The sequence below is a fragment of the Stegostoma tigrinum genome, chromosome 1, assembly GCF_030684315.1.
Source record: "Stegostoma tigrinum isolate sSteTig4 chromosome 1, sSteTig4.hap1, whole genome shotgun sequence".
In the NCBI taxonomy this organism is placed as follows: Eukaryota; Metazoa; Chordata; class Chondrichthyes; order Orectolobiformes; family Stegostomatidae; genus Stegostoma; species Stegostoma tigrinum.
The window spans coordinates 119942286-119964447 of NC_081354.1; the positions used below are offsets into that span (position 1 = coordinate 119942286).

General features: G+C 38.7%; 1 protein-coding gene across 2 annotated transcripts in view; it reads right to left on the minus strand.

Moving 5' to 3' along the window:
* Positions 1-22162, minus strand: part of ipo11 (importin 11) — a 417913-nt gene that overhangs the window by 288810 nt on the left and 106941 nt on the right. For both annotated transcript variants that reach the window (XM_048538184.1, XM_048538176.1), the window contains exons 9-13: positions 18122-18192; positions 15334-15526; positions 9745-9897; positions 2511-2554; positions 169-259 (exon numbers count right to left, since the gene is read on the minus strand). In XM_048538184.1, the coding sequence (XP_048394141.1) occupies positions 169-259; positions 2511-2554; positions 9745-9897; positions 15334-15526; positions 18122-18192 (552 nt within the window). The remainder of the gene's footprint in view (positions 1-168; positions 260-2510; positions 2555-9744; positions 9898-15333; positions 15527-18121; positions 18193-22162) is intronic.

Genomic DNA, 22162 nt, shown 5'->3' on the forward strand with positions numbered 1-22162 from the left:
ATTTGCATGCAGTCTGGTTTTGAGTAATATGGTGCTAATAGGGTTTTTCCCATTTTACAAATTTTAGTTTGAGAGATTTGAAAGCACTTACTATTGAAATATTCCCTTTGATAAAATATTATGACACATTTAAACTAAGTATTTTAAAAAATATAACAAAAAACTTACCATGTAGATTTTGAACCATTTCTAACAGCACAGGGGTGAGTGTTTGACTATATTCATGAAAAATGTCCAAAAACAGGACTTCTGTACATGGCTAAAAGACCCAAACAAAAAACAAAATAATGAGAAAATGCAGAGTTTTATTCCAAGTTCAAACTGAAAACTCATTTTTATTGTAAGAGTTTGGGAAGTGGAGGAACTGAGTGTATTATTTATATTGGCAAATTTACCTGTTGGAAACTTTCAGATTTTTAATCTTTGAACATTGTGGCATAATCTACAAGGTGGGAAGTTGTCCCAGAAAGTCCGTGGAATTCTTCCAAAAACAATCCAGTAAGTCCGATGTAATAAAATGTGAGGCTGGATGAACACAGCAGACCAAGCAGCATCTCAGGAGCACAAAAGCTGACGTTTCGGGCCTAGACCCGAAAAGTCAGCTTTTGTGCTCCTGAGATGCTGCTTGGCCTGCTGTGTTCATCCAGCCTCACATTTTATTATCTTGGATTCTCCAGCATCTGCAGTTCCCATTATCTCTGATACAGTAAGTCCCATGTCCCTACTCTTTCCACACATTCAGGTAGCAATTCTCCACCAAGTAATAATCCAACTCCAATCTGTGGGCAACTACTGAATTGCTACCCACCACCTAATCGTGCGATATATTCTCATCCTAAACAGTTGTTATGAACAAAAAGTTATTTACATCAGTTTTGTTTTATTTTGCCCATTCATTAATGGTGTATCCTCTGGTTATCAACCATCAGTTGTTGGGACAGTTTTTTCTCATTCATTCAGGAAGATGTGGGTGCTACTGGCTGGACCAGCATTTGTTGCCCTTGAAAAGGCAGTAGTGAGCTGCCTTCTTCAACCACTGCAGTCATTTCATGCAGGCAGACTCAATGCCGTTAGGGAGGGTGTTCCATTAATTTGACACAGCAACAGCAAAGGAATGCCAATATATTTCAAAGTGAGGAAGTTGAATAGTTTGGAGGGGATCTTATAAGTTTTAGTGTTCTCACGTATTAGCTGCTCTTTCCTTCTGGGTCAAAGAGTTCATTGGTTTGTAAGGTGCAGTCAGAGATCCCTGTTGAAAAACTGAAAACCATCTGGCAGGTAGTATACAAAATCTGATGCCATTTCCCTTCTAAATAGTTGCTGTGGTTTTGGAAGGTGCTGTCTAAAGAGCCTTGATGGAACTCTTTAAAACATCTTGTAGGAATGAGTGCTCACGGATAAGGTGTCAATGCAACAGGTTGCTTTGTACTAGATAGTGTCAAACTTCTAAAATCTGTTGGAGTTTCACTCATCCAGGCAACCAACGGGTATTTCATCATACTTTTGACTTGCGCTGTATAGATAGGGAGTCAAGAGGTGAGTCAGTCGCTGGAGGACTTCAAGACTTACTCTTATATTTAGAGTATTTATACGACTAGTACAATTCGGTTTCTCGTCAATGGTAATCCAAAAGGATGATGGTTAGATTCTCTCTTGTTGGATGCGATCAATGCCTGGCACTTGTGCACCATAAATGTTATTTGTCGCTTGCTAGGCCAAGTCTGGATATCTCCAGATACTTGTACATGGGCTGCTTCATTACGAGAAGTAGTGTAGAGTACTGAACACTATGCGATCATTAGTGGTCTTCCTTCGTGCTAAATATGATTCTAGTCAGTGGAGAGATTTCCCGATTCCTACCAACTCCAGTTTTGCTAGGGCTCCTGAATCCATACACAGTCGAATGAGGGCTCAATGACAAGGGCAGCCACACAATGTGAAGATGGGCTTTTGTTTTCCTCTCTCAGGTTTAATTATCCAGTTTTGTTACCAAGAAGAATGATTTGCAATGGGAATTTCACTTTCAGAGCTGGATTAAGTTTCATTTAAAAGGCCTCATTAAGTTTCATAAATCTCTCTGTACTAAACACACAAGAATTTTCCACAACTTGTCAATCAGCATTTAGCTGACCAAATAAGACATTTATTTGCATAAAATTAATGAAGATGACTGAAACAGTAAAATTTTACATTCAGATTGGACAAAGGGAAAGGAATCGGTGGGTCACCAGTCAGGGCAGGGATGTAAATTTTAAGATCTGTACTGACTGGCCAATTACATAACATTTTAGCCACAAGTGTACTCATTAAAATCACAAGTGACAAAGTTGCAACACATCTAATCTGGTAGTTTTCTAATCCTGAGATTCTTCCGGAATCTAAAGATTCTTCCAAGATTCCTCCCAATACAGTTACACTGACCACCAGATGATTAATTATAGTGAATAATACATTTTCCTTGATAAATAAATTGCTCTCAACAAGTGTAATTCGTAATCAGTCCAACTTACCCTCAAACTGTACTTGTAAGAGTCCCCTCCAGCCTCTTCCACAGCTAGTGAAATACAAAAGAAAATTATGAGTAAATGCTTTGAAGACAAATAAAAAGAATTACAACATAAGTCAATAAAAACCAAAAGAACTGTGGATGCTGTAAATCAGGAACAAAAACAAAGTTGCTGGAAAAGCTCAGCGGGTCTGGCAGCATCTGTGGAGGAGAAAACAGAGTGAAGAGTCACTGGACCCAAAACGTTAACTCTGTTTTGTGCTCCACAGATACTGCCAGACTTGCTGAGCTTTTCCAGCAACTTTGTTTTGGTTCAACTTAACTCAAATCTGTTAATAAGGAGCCCAACAAGTATATTCCATTGGTTGAAGGCAGATTTACCGCAACTGCCAAATTCTTTAAGGAAAGGAAAGGAAGAGGAAGACCATAAAGGAAGATTACAAGATGTAGGAGCAGAAGTCATTCAGCCCACTGTGCCTGCTCCACCAATCAATGGTATCACAGCTGATCTGATAATCCTCAACTCCACTTTCCAGTCTTTTCACCATAACCCTCAACTTCTTTATTGATTAAAACTCTGTCTTAGACTTAAATATAACTAATGTCCCAGCATCTACAATTTTCTGCAGTAAAACTCACCAATGCAGTGAAATCCCACAACGCAGGATCCTGAGAGAAGAAATCCTTCCTCATTTGTTTTAAATACATGACCCCTTACTCTGAGACCAGACCCTCTGGTCCTAGACTCTCTCAGAAGGGTATGCAACCTTTCCACATATATCTTGTCAAGCCCTCCTAAGAAGCGTGTATGTTTCAAAAAGGCCACCTCTCATTCTTCTCAACTCCAATGAGTATAGACCCAACCTATTCAACCTCTCCTCCCAAAGGTCCTCCACAACCACACTAAGCCTGGTGAACCTTCTCTGGATTGCTTCCACTGTCAATATATCTTTGCTTTAACAAACAGCCAAAATCTGGTGGCAATTTGCTTATGCAAATGGAAGAGAAGATCCATTGAGAGGTGAGGGCATAAGAGATGATGCAAGGATTGAGTGCCAAAGACCCTGGTGAGAAATAAGGAGTAAAGAACAACAAAAGTGATAGAGAAAGGAGAGGCCATAAATTCCAACACAGTAGACTGTAATGGTAAGTACTGAGGATAAGAAAGAGTGTCCAAGTTCATGAGTGTTGTTGGAACTGTATTCATCCAGGCAAGTGATATGCATTCCATCACACTCCTGATCTGGGCCTTTTATATCATGAATAAGTTTTGGGGAATCAGGCGGAGAGTTGTTTGCTTCAGGATTCCTCATTTGTAAACTGCTCTTACAGTCATAACATTGATTATGGCTGGCCAGTTCAGTTTCTGGTCAGTGATAGTTGAGGATTTGTTAATAGCAATGCCATTGAATGTCAAGGGGCAATGGTCAGATTCTCTCTTGTTGATGATCATTGACTAGCATGTGCATGGCAGAAATGTTAACTATCACTTGTCAGCCCAAACCTGGGTAGTTTCCAAGCCCTGCTGTATATGGGCATGGTCTACCTCAGAAGCTGACGTCTTGTGAATGGTGCTGAATACTGTACAATCATTAAAAAAACATGCCCACTTCCGGGCTAATGATGGAGAGATTATTGATAGAAGGAAGATCATTGATGGAGGGAATGTCATTGATGAAATAGCTGAAGATAGTTCAGCCTGGGACACTACCCTGAGAAACTCTTACTGAGATGCCCTAGAACTGAGAAAACTAATCTCAAACAACCACAGCCATTTTCTTTTGTGCATGACTCCAACCAGTGCAGAGAGAGTTAACGGGAACTGCAGATGCCGGAGAATCCGAGATAACAAAGTGGGGAGCAGGACGAACACAGCAGGCCAAGCAGCTTAGGAGCACAAAAGCTGACGTTTCCGGCCTAGACCCTTCATAGAGGCTTCCTCCTCATTCTCATTATGGTTTCCCCAGTCTAGTTGTTGGTCTTCAAGGCTAATGTTCCCTGTAAGATGTGTGGTCGCTGAGATACCCCATGCACACACCAGCTTGTTTAAATGTACCACACATAAAATTCTGAAATCCATGAAGTAACAACTAAACTTAAAAGGGAACGTTGTTCTCAGCTCTCTTGGTGATTAAGAATTCGAGCTCTTTGAGCCCTATTGCTCAGAATCATTAGGTTATACCAACTGACTATATAAAACATCTTCCAGACCTCTTGGTCAACTCTTCAGGTGGTTACATCCTTGTAGTAACTACCGCACTCTTTTTTCCACACAATTCCGTTTTTCTGTCCTCATAGGAAAGCATTATGGTGTAGTGTTCACTCAAGAGCCTAGCCTCGACGATTCTGATTGTCAATCTAGACATTCTCTAATTTGCAGGTCAGGTGTAGTCTGTGACATTATTATAATTCTGCATTTGATTTGAGCAGTAGTCATCCTTCTCCTCCCTCACTTTGTCAATATTTGTTATAGAGATAGAAAGAACTGACAATGTTGGAGAATCTGGGATAACACAGTGTGAAACTGGATGAACACAGCAGGCCAACCAGAGGAGCAGGAAAGCTGAAAACTTCTAAAGGGTCTTGACCCGAAACGTCAGCTTTCCTGCTCCTCTGATGCTGCTTGGTCTGCTGTGTTCATCCAGGTTCACATCGTGTTATCTCCTATTGTCAATATTTGTTGCTGTTTGGTGTGGCATTAATGTATGCTGAACAGTCTACAGCCGCTTCCTATTAAAAGCTTATATGGAGCCAAACCATTGTGAAGATAGAATAATAATTTAGCAATGTTGTCAATGAATCTTTTATCATCCATACCCCACTGTTGACCGCATCATCAATTTGTGGGAATCACAGCAAGATAGTCACGTGCATAAACCCATATGATTCAGTAAATTCAGTTTTTATTAACGAAAATAAAACTAATACGTGAGAAATCCAATTGTGGCAAAATTTATGGCAACAATACACAGATAGCTTCATAACGTTGTATAATCATTAAAGAATGTGAATTTTAAAGAAGGGGTAAAATACATGATGGTTTCAGTTCAGCAAAAGCAATTTTTAAAAAATCATTATCTCATTTGGAACAATGAACTAAACAGACCATGTCTAAGTAGACGTGCCTCGACAGGATACCTGTTGTGTTGACCAAAGAAGCGTTTATAATCTTGAATGTTTATGATATACAAGAATACAGACCAGCGGACACTAGTGGTTTGAGTGCAGTACAGAAGAAACATACTTTTCAGTGCAGCAAAACAGCTTCTCTTCAACAAAAGGTAAAGTGGTTTACGAAGTCTTGAAGCTGTTTCAGCATTCCAAGTTGTGAAAGAGAGATTACGTATAATCTTTCAAGCTATCAAAGAAGGCTGAAGGTAGCAGAACTAGAAAGAACACACTAGGCCATTAAAACTGAAGAGAATCAGTTAGGTTAGAAATCAAAGAGTTAAGATAGAGTGGGATTGAGTGCCTGAGAACATTACTGCTGGGAAAAGAATTGAAACAACGGATCAGATAGGTAAGACCAATCTTTCTAGAATGCTTTTCATGCACTGAAAATTGCCTGGCACTGTTTTAATACAGAAATGTAAGTGGTTAAAATAATATTTCCCAAATTGTCAAATAAAACTTGTAAACAATTTTGATTCCTCATCTGAAGGTAGTTGCCAAATGGAACTATTCTAACTTAATGTAACCACACCTGAACACCACCTTCCAGGTTTTGTTACATGCAAGTTAACTCCTCATTGTAACACTGAGTTTACTTCTTGCTTTGATTTCTTCAAAAGTGGACAAGGAACTTTTTGTGGTACAAATACAGGATATGCTTCAAGATGTAGGGTAATGTAATAAGCTATTTTCAGCTTCCCATATCTTTTGCATTATTGTGGAAATTCAGCTCCAAAACATTGAGGTTTGTATTTATTTACAATTATCCCATTTTATATATAAGCTGTAAACTGGATAAGTTTTTCTGTTTCAAAATGAATAATCCTGGTTCTGGATTACACACAAGGATTTCTGCTCTTTACATTGAAGCATGGCAGTCACGTGTCCTATGACTAAGTTGCTTGCTTCCTACTTCATGGAGTTTTACACCTCATGGCTGATGATGATCTTGTTCCAATCACAGTCCAGTTTTGAAGAGAACAGAAACTCCAACTCTATTATCTATCTGAAAACACATTTGATGTCCACTGACTGAAATTTATTCACTCTAACAAGTTCCATTTGATCCTTTAATCTCACTCAAGAACTACATTTCCAGGTCATGAAAATCTCCACTTTCTTGGAATTGGCTAAGTTTTGTGGATTTTTATTTTTGATTCTATTTCTTGCTACAAAATACTACTTTAAAACAACACCTTTTTTCACAAAAATGGCTCTCCATAGTTATCGCAGGACAATCTTTGGGTCAATGCTGCTTAGGGCCACCATACAGGTAACACTAAGTTACAGCAGCTACCACACCCACTTAGCACGTCCTAGTTTCTTGCAGCTCCACTTTTATTCCAGAGTTTACCAAACTGCAAAGAGTTGATCACATTTTGCAAATCAATTCAAATTACTGCACCGTTTTAACTTTGACTTGCCTAGTCAAATGAATGGCCCACAACAATATCAAGTCATCTTTGACCTTGAGAAATCTGACAATCTTTCATCGGACATGCAAAAACAATTTGATCTCAAACTAACTATTCCTTAAAATTTGCAGATTCACATTTTTCCATCAAGTATAAACTCTCTCAGCCATCTAACTTTACACATTAATATAAGTGCTTTTTGTTTCTGCATGTGAAATGATCATTAAATGTTTTAACAGCTTTTTTATATACAGCTCTTACCTCAACTGAGGTCTAACTAGTACATCATCTGTACAAGTACCCATTGTGTAATGACAGAGTTACTCTGCTCACGGCTGGGCTTTACAGCTAGTCACAACACAATGCAATAACCTCTGATCAAAATCCGTCGCTGTTCCAAAAATGACTCCGAGATGCTTTTTATGTTTACTTAAGTATATTACATTCTTGTTAAATATGATCTGTCATTTTCCCCGATATCAGTACAGAAGACCTTATTTAATTCTTTCTGCGTGAGATCAATGGCTCCTTTATTCTTGCCTTTTATTTTTCTTTCCAACACTTTGTCTTCCACACAATTCCTAAACCATATCCAATTGAGGTTTTGAGCCACTGTTTGTCTTGCCACTTGTTACTTCTACAGTTCTAATCTGTTCTTCCATACCACACAACTCATTTTTATTCAGAGATAATAAGAACTGCTGATGCTAGTGTCAGAGATAACACAGTGTGGAGCTGGAGGAACACAGCAGGCCAAGCAGCATCAGAGGAGCAGGAAGGCTGACGTTTCCGGTCAGGGCCCTCCTCCTTTTTATTCTCCAGACTGCACTAGATTTCAAAACATTTATTGAAACTTTCTTGTGGAAAAAGCAATAGATCAGTCTTGTTGTTTTTACAGTACATTCAATCAACCGTTCCTATTTAGGAGGAACTCCTTTTTATGTTCCAGGTGTTTTTCTTGACTCTTAGGACTTCTGATACTTGCAATTCCCTAAATTTGAATTGTAGATCTCTTTATGAAATTGTTACAAGTTTATTATTTCAACATTTCAAGTCCTCATTCAAGACTTATTTCCGCTGACTGACACTCCAGTGTTCTCACCACTTTTCAATTTTCAAATATAAAAGTTACTTCTTCACAGTGATCAGTTCTTCGTTCAATTACTAATGCTATTTATTAAGCTTTTCTCGTTTCGACACAGTCATTTTGGTGAGTGTGGTAAAATCAGCGTGAACAAGCAACTGTTACAATATAGTCATAGCTATGTTACCATTGTTTCTGGTCAAATTATTACCCAATATGAAAGCACAATCCTAAGACTTCTTCTGAAGGGCTTGAGTAAAAATCCATAGCCTTACTCATTAGAATGCTTTGCAGAATAAGAGTGCATGAGATCTTTGCCCGCTTCAATTCTGTAGCAACTTTCATAAACAACATAACATATCTCTCCACCCATTATTCTGTTACTTTAGGGACTAAACAAAGATTCTTGGTTAAATCAAAATTGGAAATGTGACTTCAAGTCCAAAGATGTGCAGACTAGGGTGGATCAAAGTGTTCAGGGGTGTGTGGGGTTATAGGGGGATGGGTCTGGGTGGGATGCTTCAAGGAGCGGTGTGGACTTGTTGGGCTGAAGGGCCTGTTTCCACACTGTAGGGAATCTAATCTAATCTAATCATCTTCAGGTTCCCTTTCATGTCATACATCACCTTGACTTGGAATGATATCAATGTTTCTTCATTGTCACTGGGTCAAAATGCTAGAACACTCTTCCTAAAAGCACGGTGGTGTCTTTACACTACCAGGACTACAGCAGTTCAAGGTGGTAGCCCACCATTACCTTCTCAAGTAAATAAATGCTGGCCTAGCCAACTATATTAATATGCCATTGAGACCCTCAATACTGTTTCGAGCTTCTTGTTCATGGTTGATCATCTGATATAATCCCACACTACTGTCATGTCCCTTGATATCATTAGTGACTAGAAATATACCAATCTCTACACCAAACCAATTTAATAACCACGCTTCCACAGATCTATGGGCTAGAAAATTTCAAAGTTTCACCATCCACAGAACGAATTAGTAGTTCCTCATTTTAGTCCGAAATAGTTTGGCTTCTAGAGACCAAATCTATGGGCTGTCTAATAGGCAAACGTAGGTAACCTCTTGAAATACAGGACATCAACCTTTTAGGTGCATTACACCTCATGGTGTAAGAATTACATTTACCTTAGTTTTCGCTGTTAAAATCTAATCACTAAAATATTTTTAAAAACTGAAATACATGAACCTTGAGCTAAATACTGAGAAGCTTTTATCTGACATAATTTATTTGTTCAATATACTTCATCATACTTCAGCACTGAACTGTAAGCACTAATTAATGATGGTTTGAATAAATGAAAAAACCCTCTAATCACACTAAAATCAGAACAAATTTAATTCTAAAATATACAAGATATACATTTGTGTTATGCTCCTGGGTAACTTAAGAACCATTGAAAAACAGTAACTTTAAACTGAGTATAAGAAGTGCTGCATTAGAGTGCTTGAAATGCAAAATGTTACCTCCGCAGAAATTTCAACTGAATTATAAGTAAGAAAAACATGCACATTTAAAGCAAATTTCTTTTCAACTGAAATCTCACCAAAGCCCTCAGGATCTTCCTCCCACATAGACAATTCCTCTGGAGTCAGGAGAAAATAATGAGATACCAGCCTTCTACAGATTTCAGTTAAAGTTGAATAGCTGAAGAAGCATAATTTGATCTTATGTGCTTCCAAAGTTTCAGGTTTGCTTTCTGAAATAAAAAAGAAATTGCTAATCAGTTCCAAAATATTAAAACTATAACCAATTTTCTATTTGATCCATACTGTCAAACATGTTATATGCCAATGTATTTTCACATGGCTAGTTTTTAGTCTCTTTTATACTGGAGGTATTTCAACACAGATGTCAAAAAACCAGAAGATACTCAATTTTCAACCCGTTAGCAGACATATGAAAAATCTGAAGGAATGGAATCAGGTTGGTTTGCAACTTCATTGTTGACAAATACTAATTAGCAAAGGAGTAACAAACAAAAGCAGTTCAGGATCTCAGTTGAGGAAGTATGATTTAGTTAAAAGAAACAGTATAACAGAAATTCATGTATGCTGGTTCCACAACTGTAATAACAAACACTAATTTTAAAAATAATTCCTTGAGATGAGGGGTCTCTGCTCTCCTTACAGGCCTTTCACGAAGCATTGATACATGCACTCCCTGCACCACTGTTTGCAATTATCACTAAGTAATTGATAAAGAGAAAAATTAGTTTTACATTTAGGATAAATATATCTTTCAACTGGTTCCTGCTTTTTCCATCTCATGAAATACAGATGGACACATGCTAGCCTATCAATTTAGATAGATCCAGTGAAAGCTAATGCAAATGATAGAAAACGATGCACTTCAGAACATTTTTCCCCCCATAAGTGTCCTTTGCCCATCAGCATCAACAATTCTTTAAGATTTCTGGTCTATTTATTTGTTCATGGGATTTCAATATCACCAAATAGCTCAACATATTTGACAGTCCTTAAATATTCTCAAGGAGGTAGAAGTGTACATGCACCAGTGCGCTTTTGGGAAGGGGATTCCAGGATGCTGCGAAACATTGTGTAATCATCAAAAATAGCCCCACTTATGACCTTAAGTAACTTTAATTAATCCACTGCAAAAAACAATTTACCTGCAACTCATGGATTTCCAATGAACAGAATTCTGTATGTGAGAATGCTGGAGGACATAATTATGTACCTTGTGCAAGACTTGAGAATTTGGGACACTACTGCAACTGAACAAACTAGCCTCTCCAATATAGGATGTTCAAACTGCAGAGAATAATTCTTCCCCTGAATATCTTAATAATAATGATTTTACAATGTTATTAAACTAACTTCCAACAACAAAAACAGAACAGTATGAAGCTGTTTGGAGGCAGAGGAGAGTGCAGTAGATTGTCTTAAAAAGAATGCCCCAAACAAATAATATGATTGATGACCAGGCAAAGAAGAGGAAAGGCCTGAAAATAAAGGAGGGCTAATTATAGAATGGAGTATGACGTTGATAATAGTTTGAGGGGGGTTTTATTTTTGAATAGACATCAAGATAACCAGAAGTAAAACAGGCAGTGCAAAATGCTTTCAACATACATTAATAAAGATCATAAAACCATAATGTGTATGTCCAAAAGTAGGCCATTTAGTTCATCGAGTCAGATCCGCCATTCAATGAGGTCATGCCTGATTGGATAATCCTCAACTCCAATTTCTTCCTTTCCTCTATACCCCTCAATTCACTTAATGAAAAAAAACTCAGCCTTAGGCACATTTTATGATCCAGCCTCTACATTAAAGAATTCCATAGATTCACTACCTTCTGAAAGATAACATTCCTCTATGTGTTTTAAGTGGGCAACCCATTATTCAAAGATTACACCCTCTCACCCGAGACTTTCCCACAAGGGGAAACGTTTCAATAATGTTGCCTCTAATTCTTCTATATTTCAACAAATACTGGCCCAACCTTCTGAACCTCTCCTTGTAAGGCAGTTCCTCCATACCCATCAACAACCGGGTGAACATTCAATGGAGTACTTCCAATGCAGTATAATGCCAGTGCGCAAACAAACAAAAGGTAAAAACAGGTTTGTTTGCATCCTCAAATCATCTGAAACAGACACATCTGTCTATGGTGGGACTGGCAGAAACCAAATGATACAAGTAACCATCGCACAATTCTTTTGGAAAGTCCCATCATCACAATGAGGATACAACCCACTGTTCTGTGCAGCATGACCACTGTGAAAAATGAGAATGATAGCTTAAAGCTGGAAATCAGAAGGTACTGTGGGTTGATTTTGTGCTCCTAAGTTGCCGCTTGGCCTGCTGTGTTCATCCAGCTCCACGCTATGTTGTCTCAGATTCTCCAGCATCTGCAGTTCCCATCATCTCTCATCAGTATAAGTGATCCATGCAAAGCAACAGAACTGTATTCAATCACAATATGTAATCTAGTTGTTCTGCAAACCCCACATACCACCACTAGCAATCAAGTAACAATCCTGGTTTAATAGGGAGAGTAAGAAATTATGGCAGATGAAGCACCAGCGAAGAGCCGAAAATGAGATGCCAACCTACTGAAGCTATAACACAGGACAATGTACATATTAAATATCCAAAGTAATGTGCAATACTCAAAGCTGCCAAAATGGGGGCAACATGGTTACTCAGCGATTAGCACTGCTGTCTCATAGCGCCGGGGACCCGGATTCAATTCCAGCCTTGTGTGACTGCCTGTGTAGCAATTGCATATTCTCGCTGTGTCTGCATGTGTTTCCTCTGGGTGCTCCAGTTTCTTCCCACAGTCTGAAGATGTGCAGGGCAAGCTAAATTGCCTACAGTATCCAGGGATGTGTAAGTATAGACGGATTAGGCATGAGAAATGCAGGATTATACGAACTGGGCAGCGGGGGTGCAGTGCTCTTCGGAGAGTTGATGTGGACTTGTTGGGCCAATTGGCCTGTTTCCATGCTGTAAAGGTTCGAGGAGAACAACAAATGTATCAGTTCGAGGCTCTGCAATCCTGATTTCCAGATGGACAAGGATCAACAGGAGGAGGGTTCCCAAATATTTCCAACCTCGGAGACGGGGGAGCCCAGCACATCAGTGCAAAAGTCAAGCCGGTAGCATTTCCTCTGTAGGGGCAGCCCATGGCTACAGGTAGAACAAAATGGTTGCCTGTGTCAGCATTTGACTGAGATCATAAGTTAGGACAATGATAGGTTTATCTTATTCTCAAAGCTAAAGTAACAGATGGAACAAAGAAACTTATAAAATTAAAATACAGGAATTTCTCTAAAAGCTCGCAGCAACTGATATCTGTAAGAGGCAGACTGATAAACAGTCAGCCCAAAGTTTGTAATTAAGCAATTAAAGAAAAATATAATTCCACAAAAACAGAGACTATTTAGTTAACTGAGGATTGAGAAATTAAGAAATACAATCTACATTTAATGTTAGGAAATTTGGTTGAATCTCTTTAAAACAAAGGGCTATTTCTTGTGGAGAACAGCCCCCATCTTGTTGCCAAGAGGGGGTGAACAGCAAATCAGTAAACAGTTGATTTCTAAAGGCAGCATTTGATAGAGTACAGAATCAAGGAGCCCTAACAGAACTGGCGGTCAACAGAAATTAGGGAAAAAAACTCTCCACTGGTTAGAGTCATACCTAGTACAAAGGAAGGTAGCTGTGGCTTTTAAAGGTCAATTGTCTTAGTCCAAGGACATCATTGCAGAGCTTCCTCAGAGTAGTGCTTACATCCCATCATCTTTAGCTGCTGCAACAAGGACTTTTCCATCATGAGGTCATAAGTGGTTTACTGATGATTGAACAAGGTACTCTTCCTCAGATAGTGAAGCTTTACAGGCCCATATGCAACAAGAGCTTAACACAATTTAGACTTAAAAAGCAGTAGATAGTCATTTTAGGCACTTGTGTGGTGCAAATGTTATCTCCAAAAATAGAAATCTAATCATTGTCTAATGACATACAATAGCATTAAACTTGCTGAATCCTCCACCATCAGTATCCTAGAAGTTATCATTAATCAGAAAGTGAACTAGACTATCCATAGAATTACAGAGACCAAAACACCAAGTCAAATGCTAGGAATTCTGCAGTGAGTAATTAATTTCCTACCTTTCCTATGACTATCCATGTGATTGAATATTCAATACTTTCCTAGATGAATGTAGCTTCAGCAACACTCAAGAAGCTTGACACATCTCAGATACAGCAGCTCACTTGAATGATACCTAATCTATCACATTGAACATTCATTTCCTCCACCACCAACGCAGTATGGACAATGGGCATCAGTTCCTAGATGCATTACAGCACTTGACCTAGCTTTCTTCAAAAGCACCTTCTAACCCACAACCTCTATAATCTAGAAGATTAAGGGCAGCAAATGTATGGAAGGACCACCATCTGCAAGTTACCCTGAAAAACTGCACACCACCTTGACTTGGAACAATATTGTGTGCCTTCATTGTTGCTGGATCAAAGTTCTGAAACTCTATGCCCAACAGCATTGTAGGTGTCCCCACACTGTACAAACTGCAGTGTTTCAAGGAGGAAGTACACTATTACCTCGCCATGCACAACTAGGGATTGGCAATAAGTGCTATCGTAGCTTATGGTGTTCTCTTTCCATGAACAAAAAATAAAAGTTTTAAAATTGTCTTTTAGTTCGGAAAACAACTTCAAAATAACTAATTTAGATCAGGCACTTTTGTGAGAAGAAAAATACATCATATATAATTTGAATAGTAAGTACCCAAACAGGTTGGAAGTAATGGAATGTAGAGTGTGGATGCGCAAACGGTACAGTTTAATAAGACCATGAAAAGCATGCCAAACATCAGGTTCATTTCTGGAAGGATAGGATAGAAAAGCAGTGAAATATTATCATCTTTGCAGAGAATTTATGTTATGCTGCACCTGAAAATAACCCACATTGCATGCAATTCTAGTCTACATATTACGAAAAAGGACAGAGGAGCACTGGGAAAGATGCATATGAGAAGCAAGAAGAATTGAGAAGTGTAAGAATCAAGAAAAACTGAATACCTCAGGCACTTTTCTCCAGAAGGGTAGCTTGTTGGAGCTCTTTGAAATATTGACTTTAACTAGATGTAATAACTTAATGCATTATGAAAAATGCAGACCACAAACAAAACGATCTATTTGCCTCTAGTATGTTTAATTAAATTAATTTGGTGTATTTTAAGAGAAAGGTTTCAAAATACTCCCCTCAGAAAAAGTGAAATGTTCACATTATCCTAGGTGATTATAAAGAAACTGTCTTCAAAGAAGATGATTAGTTTAATTTACAAAGTATCTTCCTCTAAAATTGATTCCATGATTTATACTGCATGTGCTTCAGACGACACATTAAACTCTGAAATAATTTCTTTCAAATAGATTGCAAAGCAAATTCCATACCAATGACAAAAACCATTGATTAAATTCGAGAAAACAGAAGTGAACATAATACAAACTTGTGCATCCAGCTGCAAATTATTTTCAACAAAATAATGAACTAAAAGTGCAATCTATTGTAATCAAATTGACAACAGCAATAAGACTTTTATGCATTACGGAAATAAAATAATATGAAGCAATTGTACCTTCAGCGTTTTTTGCCGGTTTGTAAGCATCATTTTTGACAATCATTTTAATGAGGTTCATGCACTGAACGATGAACCGCTCAAAAACCACACCCTCGCCAGCACCTGTAAATATGTAGCTAACAGCAAACTCCAATGATCTCTGAATCAACGAGATGAACGAAAAAGGATGATAATCCAAAAAGTCCAAAAGCTGCAATCAACAAAGACAGATATGTAAAACTGTTAGTTGCTGAAAAACACAGCATATTTAATGGCTGTCCAGTGTGGTTATTAAAAACATTAAACTTTTTGGACAAATTATTTTTAAAAATTTCAGTGTAGTAAATATGTCAGATGAGGAAACCTTTTTTGCATGTCATTTAATATTTGACCTGTGATCAAGAATCATATTTCTTCTAAGGAAGCCCTGATTTACCTGGAGTGTCATGTTATTTATAATGGTAACAAGGCCTTGAAATAAAACTAAAACATGAATTGAGAGGAGACCATTCAGTCAATCATGCATGCTTCTTCACAGCATATTTATATTGATCCTGACCCGATAAGAGTGGAACTGTGATAGAGTGGTAATGCAAGTGAACAAACAATCAAGATGGGAGTCTAATTTTCTGTGCACAGGTGTCTGAAATGTAAGTTCAGTATAATCTGGGATTAAAAATATCCATAAAAGAGTGATGTAACAACAGTCTATTGTTATTAAAAAAAGGGGCTCACGAATATCAGTTGGGAAAGTAATTCTCTATCTTTTCCTGCTCAGGCCTACATGTGTCACCAGGCGAACAACAATGTGATTCATTCTTAACTCCCCTGAAATGGTCTCAATTTGTATCAGGCCACTACTAAGTGAAACAAGGAAGGAACCTCTAACATCGAAGCAATCAAAAATAACAACAGAAAACACAGCCCCTATGCTGACAAAGTCCTCCTGGCATCTTAGGATTTATGCCAAAATTAGGAGTGCTGTCTCACAGACCACTGAAGCAATTGTATTACAAGGTATGTAAGGTATGATGCCACAAGAATGCCTCAGATACCATCATCATCATCTTTGGATCTGCTTTGTCCCACCATCACATCAGACCCAAAACTGGTGACAGCACACTGGTATGCAGCCATGACATTCCTCATGGAGTCCATAATCTCAACGCCAGACCTTATGAAATTCCACGGCATGGGGGAAAACATGTAATTTTGTTTACCACCTATCCTCTGCTAATGAGCCAGTATTCCTCCATATTGAACACCACCCGGAGAAAGCATTAAGATGGCTAGGAACCAGAATATGTTCTCAGTTATGAAATACAATATCAATCCCAACAACAGCTCCACAACATCACTACTGACAGAACTGGCCACATTTTAAAGAACATGGCTGGTGGATTAGGTCATTAACAAGTGGTTAGGGACCAACAAGAGAGGAAAATTTTCTTGACCTCTTTGTCATTGATTTACACATCTGACAGCAAAAACAAAACTCATCTCTGTCTGAAATGTGCAATTTCTTACTCCGAGATAATGCTTTCTGGTCAGAGACAGTCTCAGGAGGGGGCAGAACCTTTCTGCATCTACGCCAACAATCCCCAAGAAACCTGTATATTTGAATACAGTCTCCTCTCATTCTTCTCAACTCCAAGTCAAACAAGTCCAACCTAGTCAATTTCATAAGAAACCTTCTTCATCCTCCTCTGGGTCAACTTACTGAACCTTCTCTGGAGCACCTCTAGTGCCACTATACCTTTCCTTCGATAAGGAGTCCAAAACTGCTGACAGTATTCCAGTTTTCTGACTATTGCCTTGGATAGTTTTAGCAAAGACTTGCCTATTTTTATTCCCTGCTCCCTCTTAAATAAAGGCCATCAGTCCATTTACTTTTTCTATTACCTGCGGAACTTGGATTCCAACTTGATTTATTGTGGTCATGTGTACCCACGTACAGTGAAAAGCTTTGTCTGCAAGCAATACAAGCAGACCACAGTAAGCAAGGGTGCTCAGACTGAGTGAGGCATACAGATTACACTGCACATGAAGTGTGCAAAGTAAGATCAATACTAACAAGATCAACATTATTTGAAGTTATAGTGTCCATTTTTCAGTCTGATGACAGCAGGGAAGAAGCTGTTCTTGTGCCCATTGGTGCACGTGTTCGAGCTTCTGTATCTTCTGCCTGATGGAAAAAGTTGTCAGAGAGCATTACAAGGCTGGGAAAGGTCTTTGATGGTGTTGGTAGCATGTTTGTGGCAAAGCGAATTGTAAGTGGAGTCCATGGATGGTAGGTTGGCTTCACTGATGGTCTGGACTGTGCACACAACTTTCTGTAGTTTCTTACCGTCCAGGACAGAGCAGTTGCTCTACCTGGTATTTATGCACCCAGATAGTAAGCTTTCTATAGTGCATCTGTAAAAGCTAGTGAGGGTCCTTTCTGTGATTTCTGCATGAGGACTATCAAATCTTCTATACTGCAGCTTTCTGCAAGTTCTTTCCACTTAGTCAAGTGGAGATCAAGAATATATCCATCTACAAAAATTCAGCTTTATATTTTCACTATTTAAAAAATCTTGGGAAATTACTTCTGATCAGTTCACATTGGGATAGGTGTGAAAAGCTTATTATAACTCATTACTGCTCAATCTTCTGCTGTTTTCAAATATAATTACTGTCAAGTGTAAGACCGATGAACTTTCTTATAAAGAACTATTGCAGAGTCCGAGTTCAAGTTCCAACTGCCACAGAAATGTTTCACAACATGTCCAAACAATGTGATTTTAAAGAAACAATAGTTGTTTACCACTTTAGTGAAAAGGATAATAGTCTTCTCCAACTTTTCACTGCACGTGCTCTCTGGGTTGACTTGTCTACCTATAAAAAGAGATAAAATGACGAGTAACACAAAATGTACAAAATTGTACATTTAACATTACAACAAGTAAAGGGAATGCCATACTTCTTAAGATGTTAGTGCATGCACACTTAAAATCCACCTGAAGCACACAGGAAAAAAAAAACACAGCATTTTGTGATACAATATCAGTGCTGACATTTTTGATCTCCATCCTCAACCTACATCTTAAACAGAACACAATATTACAGCATAATAAACCCTCACCAACTGTTCCAAAACTAGCACTATTTAAAATAATCAAGTCATTACAGGTTAGCTGTTGGTTTATTTCCACTGGTTACAGCAATTCTACACATTTTGGAAGCTTTCTACAATTGTTTAAGTTTGACTCGTCTACAAGTTGCCTGGTCCAGGAGATGCATGCTTTTACCCACCTAACTACTTCTGCAGAAACCAGTTGCTCCCAGACACTAGCATTCCTCTTGGAAGTGATGATAATGCGTGGAAGAACAGTATCTGTTTAGAGCAGAATAATGAGGAATTGTGGTCTCTGGATGAGGTTGTGTCTGCCTTGCAGTTCTTCTACCTTAACTTCAGCAATGATCAATGTTTGAGATATCTACAATTCACGAAGGAGGTCATCACTGAATTCTATCACTTAATGTATTAACAGTGAGGGTGCTAGAAAAAGACACCATTGCCAGTTACTGTCAAGGCAATAGTTGACTTTCTCTTACCAACATTACAAAAATCAAAGCCAAAATAACACACATATTCAATCCAAATTTGTCAATTAACTTATTCCATACAGAAGTGAACTAATCACCTTGCATTCCCTTAAAGCTTATATTCCATGTACCTTTGCTTCTCCAGGTATTCCAGATTAGTCACCTGAAGATGGAATGAGGCTCTGAAAGCTGTGTTTTCAAATAAATCTCTTTGACTATAACCTGGTGTCATGTGATTTCTGACATCGTCCACCCCAGTCCAACACCAGCACCTCCACATCATGCATTCCAATCAAATAATGTGTCTCTGGCTCTAGCTTACTTAGTAGAAGATTGGTGATTGCTGGTGTTGACAGACTGGCGAGCAGAATGCTCTCAAACAGATCTCAGCCCAGAAAAACCCAGCTACACACCACACCATACTGACACGGAGGCTAGCAGTCTTGGTTGCCATATAGGCAACTACAAAAGGTGCTAATGGTGTATCAGTGAAACAAGCACTGACTCTTGCTCGATGAAGTCAATTCCACTTGTGTTCTGTAATTGAGAGACTTCGCTTTTTGTTGTGTATTTATTTCATAATTAATCTTAAAGTGCACCAATTTTGTGAAACCCACAGATAGGTACAGATAAAATGCTTTTGTCACAAACTAACAAATTATAACAAAGTCAATACAGTGTGGAGCTGGAGGAACACAGCAGGTCAGGCAGCATCTAAGCAGCAAGAAAGTGGATATTCGGTTTACACCCTTCATCAAGACTACAACAAATGCTCAGCAACTTAATTCTATTCATAACTCAGCTGGCAGTAAAAAAAGTGATAAGCTGATTTGCAGCTTATTACCTTTGTTATCCCCAGCAACATTAGGGTCCAATAACTTAGCAGGCAAGATGCCTATAGTCAAAGATAATTAGATCACCAGATTAAGACAATCAGTTCTGAGGAAGGATCACCGGACCCAAAACGTTAACTCTATTTTCTCCTCCACAGATGCTGCCAGACCTGCTGAGCTTTTCCAGCAACATTGTTTTTGTTCCTGATTTACAGCATCCGCAGTTCTTGTGGCTCTTATTAAAGATAATTAGATGCCCACATGACAACATTTTAATTATATCACAGTAAATGCTGTATAAACCAAACAGAATGGCACAGAAGGTGCTGAGATCTCTGAGATTACACTCAGGTTTTTTCTGAAAGGGAAGATGAATGAGCTTTGCACAGTCAGGAAGGAGACATAAAATCTAGAGCAAGACAAAGTCTTTTTAATTGCATAAACTGAAGCCCAGGTCCAGAGGACCCACATAAAACAAAGTGATATCATGGACTCTTCCAACACAGTTACAGCAGTAGCCCCTACAATACATTGTAGAAAAGTGCTCAGATATGTCCTGCGCACAAAAAGTACAACAAACCCAACCGTGCCAATTACCATCCCATCAGTAACGTCATGGAAGATGTCAAACTGCTATTCAACAATAACCTGTAACACTCAATAGCCCCTTCAATGACACCCAGTTTGGGTTCCACCAGTGCCACTCAGCTCGAGCATCAGTTCAAACATGGATAAAAGAGCTGAATTCCAGAGCTGAGGAAATAGTGACAGCCCTTGACATCAAGGCGTTCTAGTGAATGTCGTGTCAAGGAGCCGTAGCAAAACTGGAATCAATGGGATCCGGGGAAAACTCTCCAATGGGTGAAGTTATATCTGGCACAATGGAAGCTGGTTGTGGTTATTCTTGGCTCCAGGACACCTTTTCAGGAGTTCCTAGGGGTAGTGTCCCAAGTATAACAATTTTCAGCACAACATCAATGACCTTCTATAAATCATAAGGTCAGAAGAGGGGGTGTTCACTGATGATTGCACAATGTTCTGTAATATCCTCGGATACTGAAGCAGCCCATGTACAAATGCGACAATATCCAGGCTTGGACTGATGAATGGTAAGCAACATTCTTGGTTACAACATTCATCAAGGTCTGACATAGCAGACTCGTTACAGATGGGATCAAGGGCAATTTGGCAAATTGGATCCAAAATTTGCTTTGGATCAGTTATCAAGAGAGATAATTGAAGGGTGTTTTTGTAACTGGGTCAAGTAGTGTACTGCATGGTTCAGTTCTGGATCCTTTCCTGTTTGTTTGTATACATTAAACAATTAAACACGAGGGTAAGAACATTAAGTCTGCAGGTAACACAAAAATTGGAGGTGTAGTAACCAGAAAGGAGGAAAGTCTTAGATTACAGAATGAAGATGATTAGCTGGTCAGATGGACTGAATAGAATTAAATACCAGTTACCACTGAAAAATGTGAGGTAATGTATTTTAAGACGACTAACAAGGCAAGGAAGTACATGTTGAATGAAGTCCCTTGGAAGCACAAAGGATCAGAGATACGCTAGTGTGCACATCCATAGGTCTTTGGAGGCAGAAGGATAGGTAGCTAAGGTTATTCAGAAAGCACATGAAACACTTGTCTTTATTAATTAAGGTAATGAATACAAAAGCAAGGAGGCTATAATAGAGCAGCATATAACATTTGGTAGTCGACTGGATGGAGTTGCTCATGGGAACATGGCGTTCAGATGGTCATAGAGAAGTTTGCACAAATCTGCTCACCACACTGTAGGAAGGATGAGATCACACTAGGAAATGTGCAGAGGACAGTCACCAGGATATTGTCTAGACTGAAACAGTTCAGCTATGAGCAAAAAGGAGGCAGGCCAGGGTTTTCCATCCAGCAGCTTCTCTCTCTCTGGGCTTCATCTCTATTGATCTGCTCAATGCTCACCTCCAGCTCCAGACACCCTCAACTTCAGTTTCAGCATAAATGAACAGTTATCATACTTGAAACGTTAGCTCTTCTTTACTTCCCACACACACTGCCAGATGTGCTATATGTCTCCAGCAATTTCTGTAACAATGTCAGATCTCCAGCATCCTCAGTTCTTTGTTTGATTTTATTATACAGTCTCGTTCTTTTGAAGCAGTTTCAATGTTCACCTTCTGGATCATAATCCAGTGTGTCCATCTGCATCCACAGTTAACTCAGTTTATTTGAATTACTCCAGGCATTTACAGTTAATCAGACTCGACTTAACAGCTTACGGCTTACTCATGTGCTACATATCTCTACGAAATCTTTGAGTATCTCTGATATTCCCTCCCAATTTCTACATCCTTGCCTGGTTAGTTCAAGATCAAACAACACCAGTTAACCACCTCATTAAAAAAAAATCAGTTCTGACTCTGACAAGGT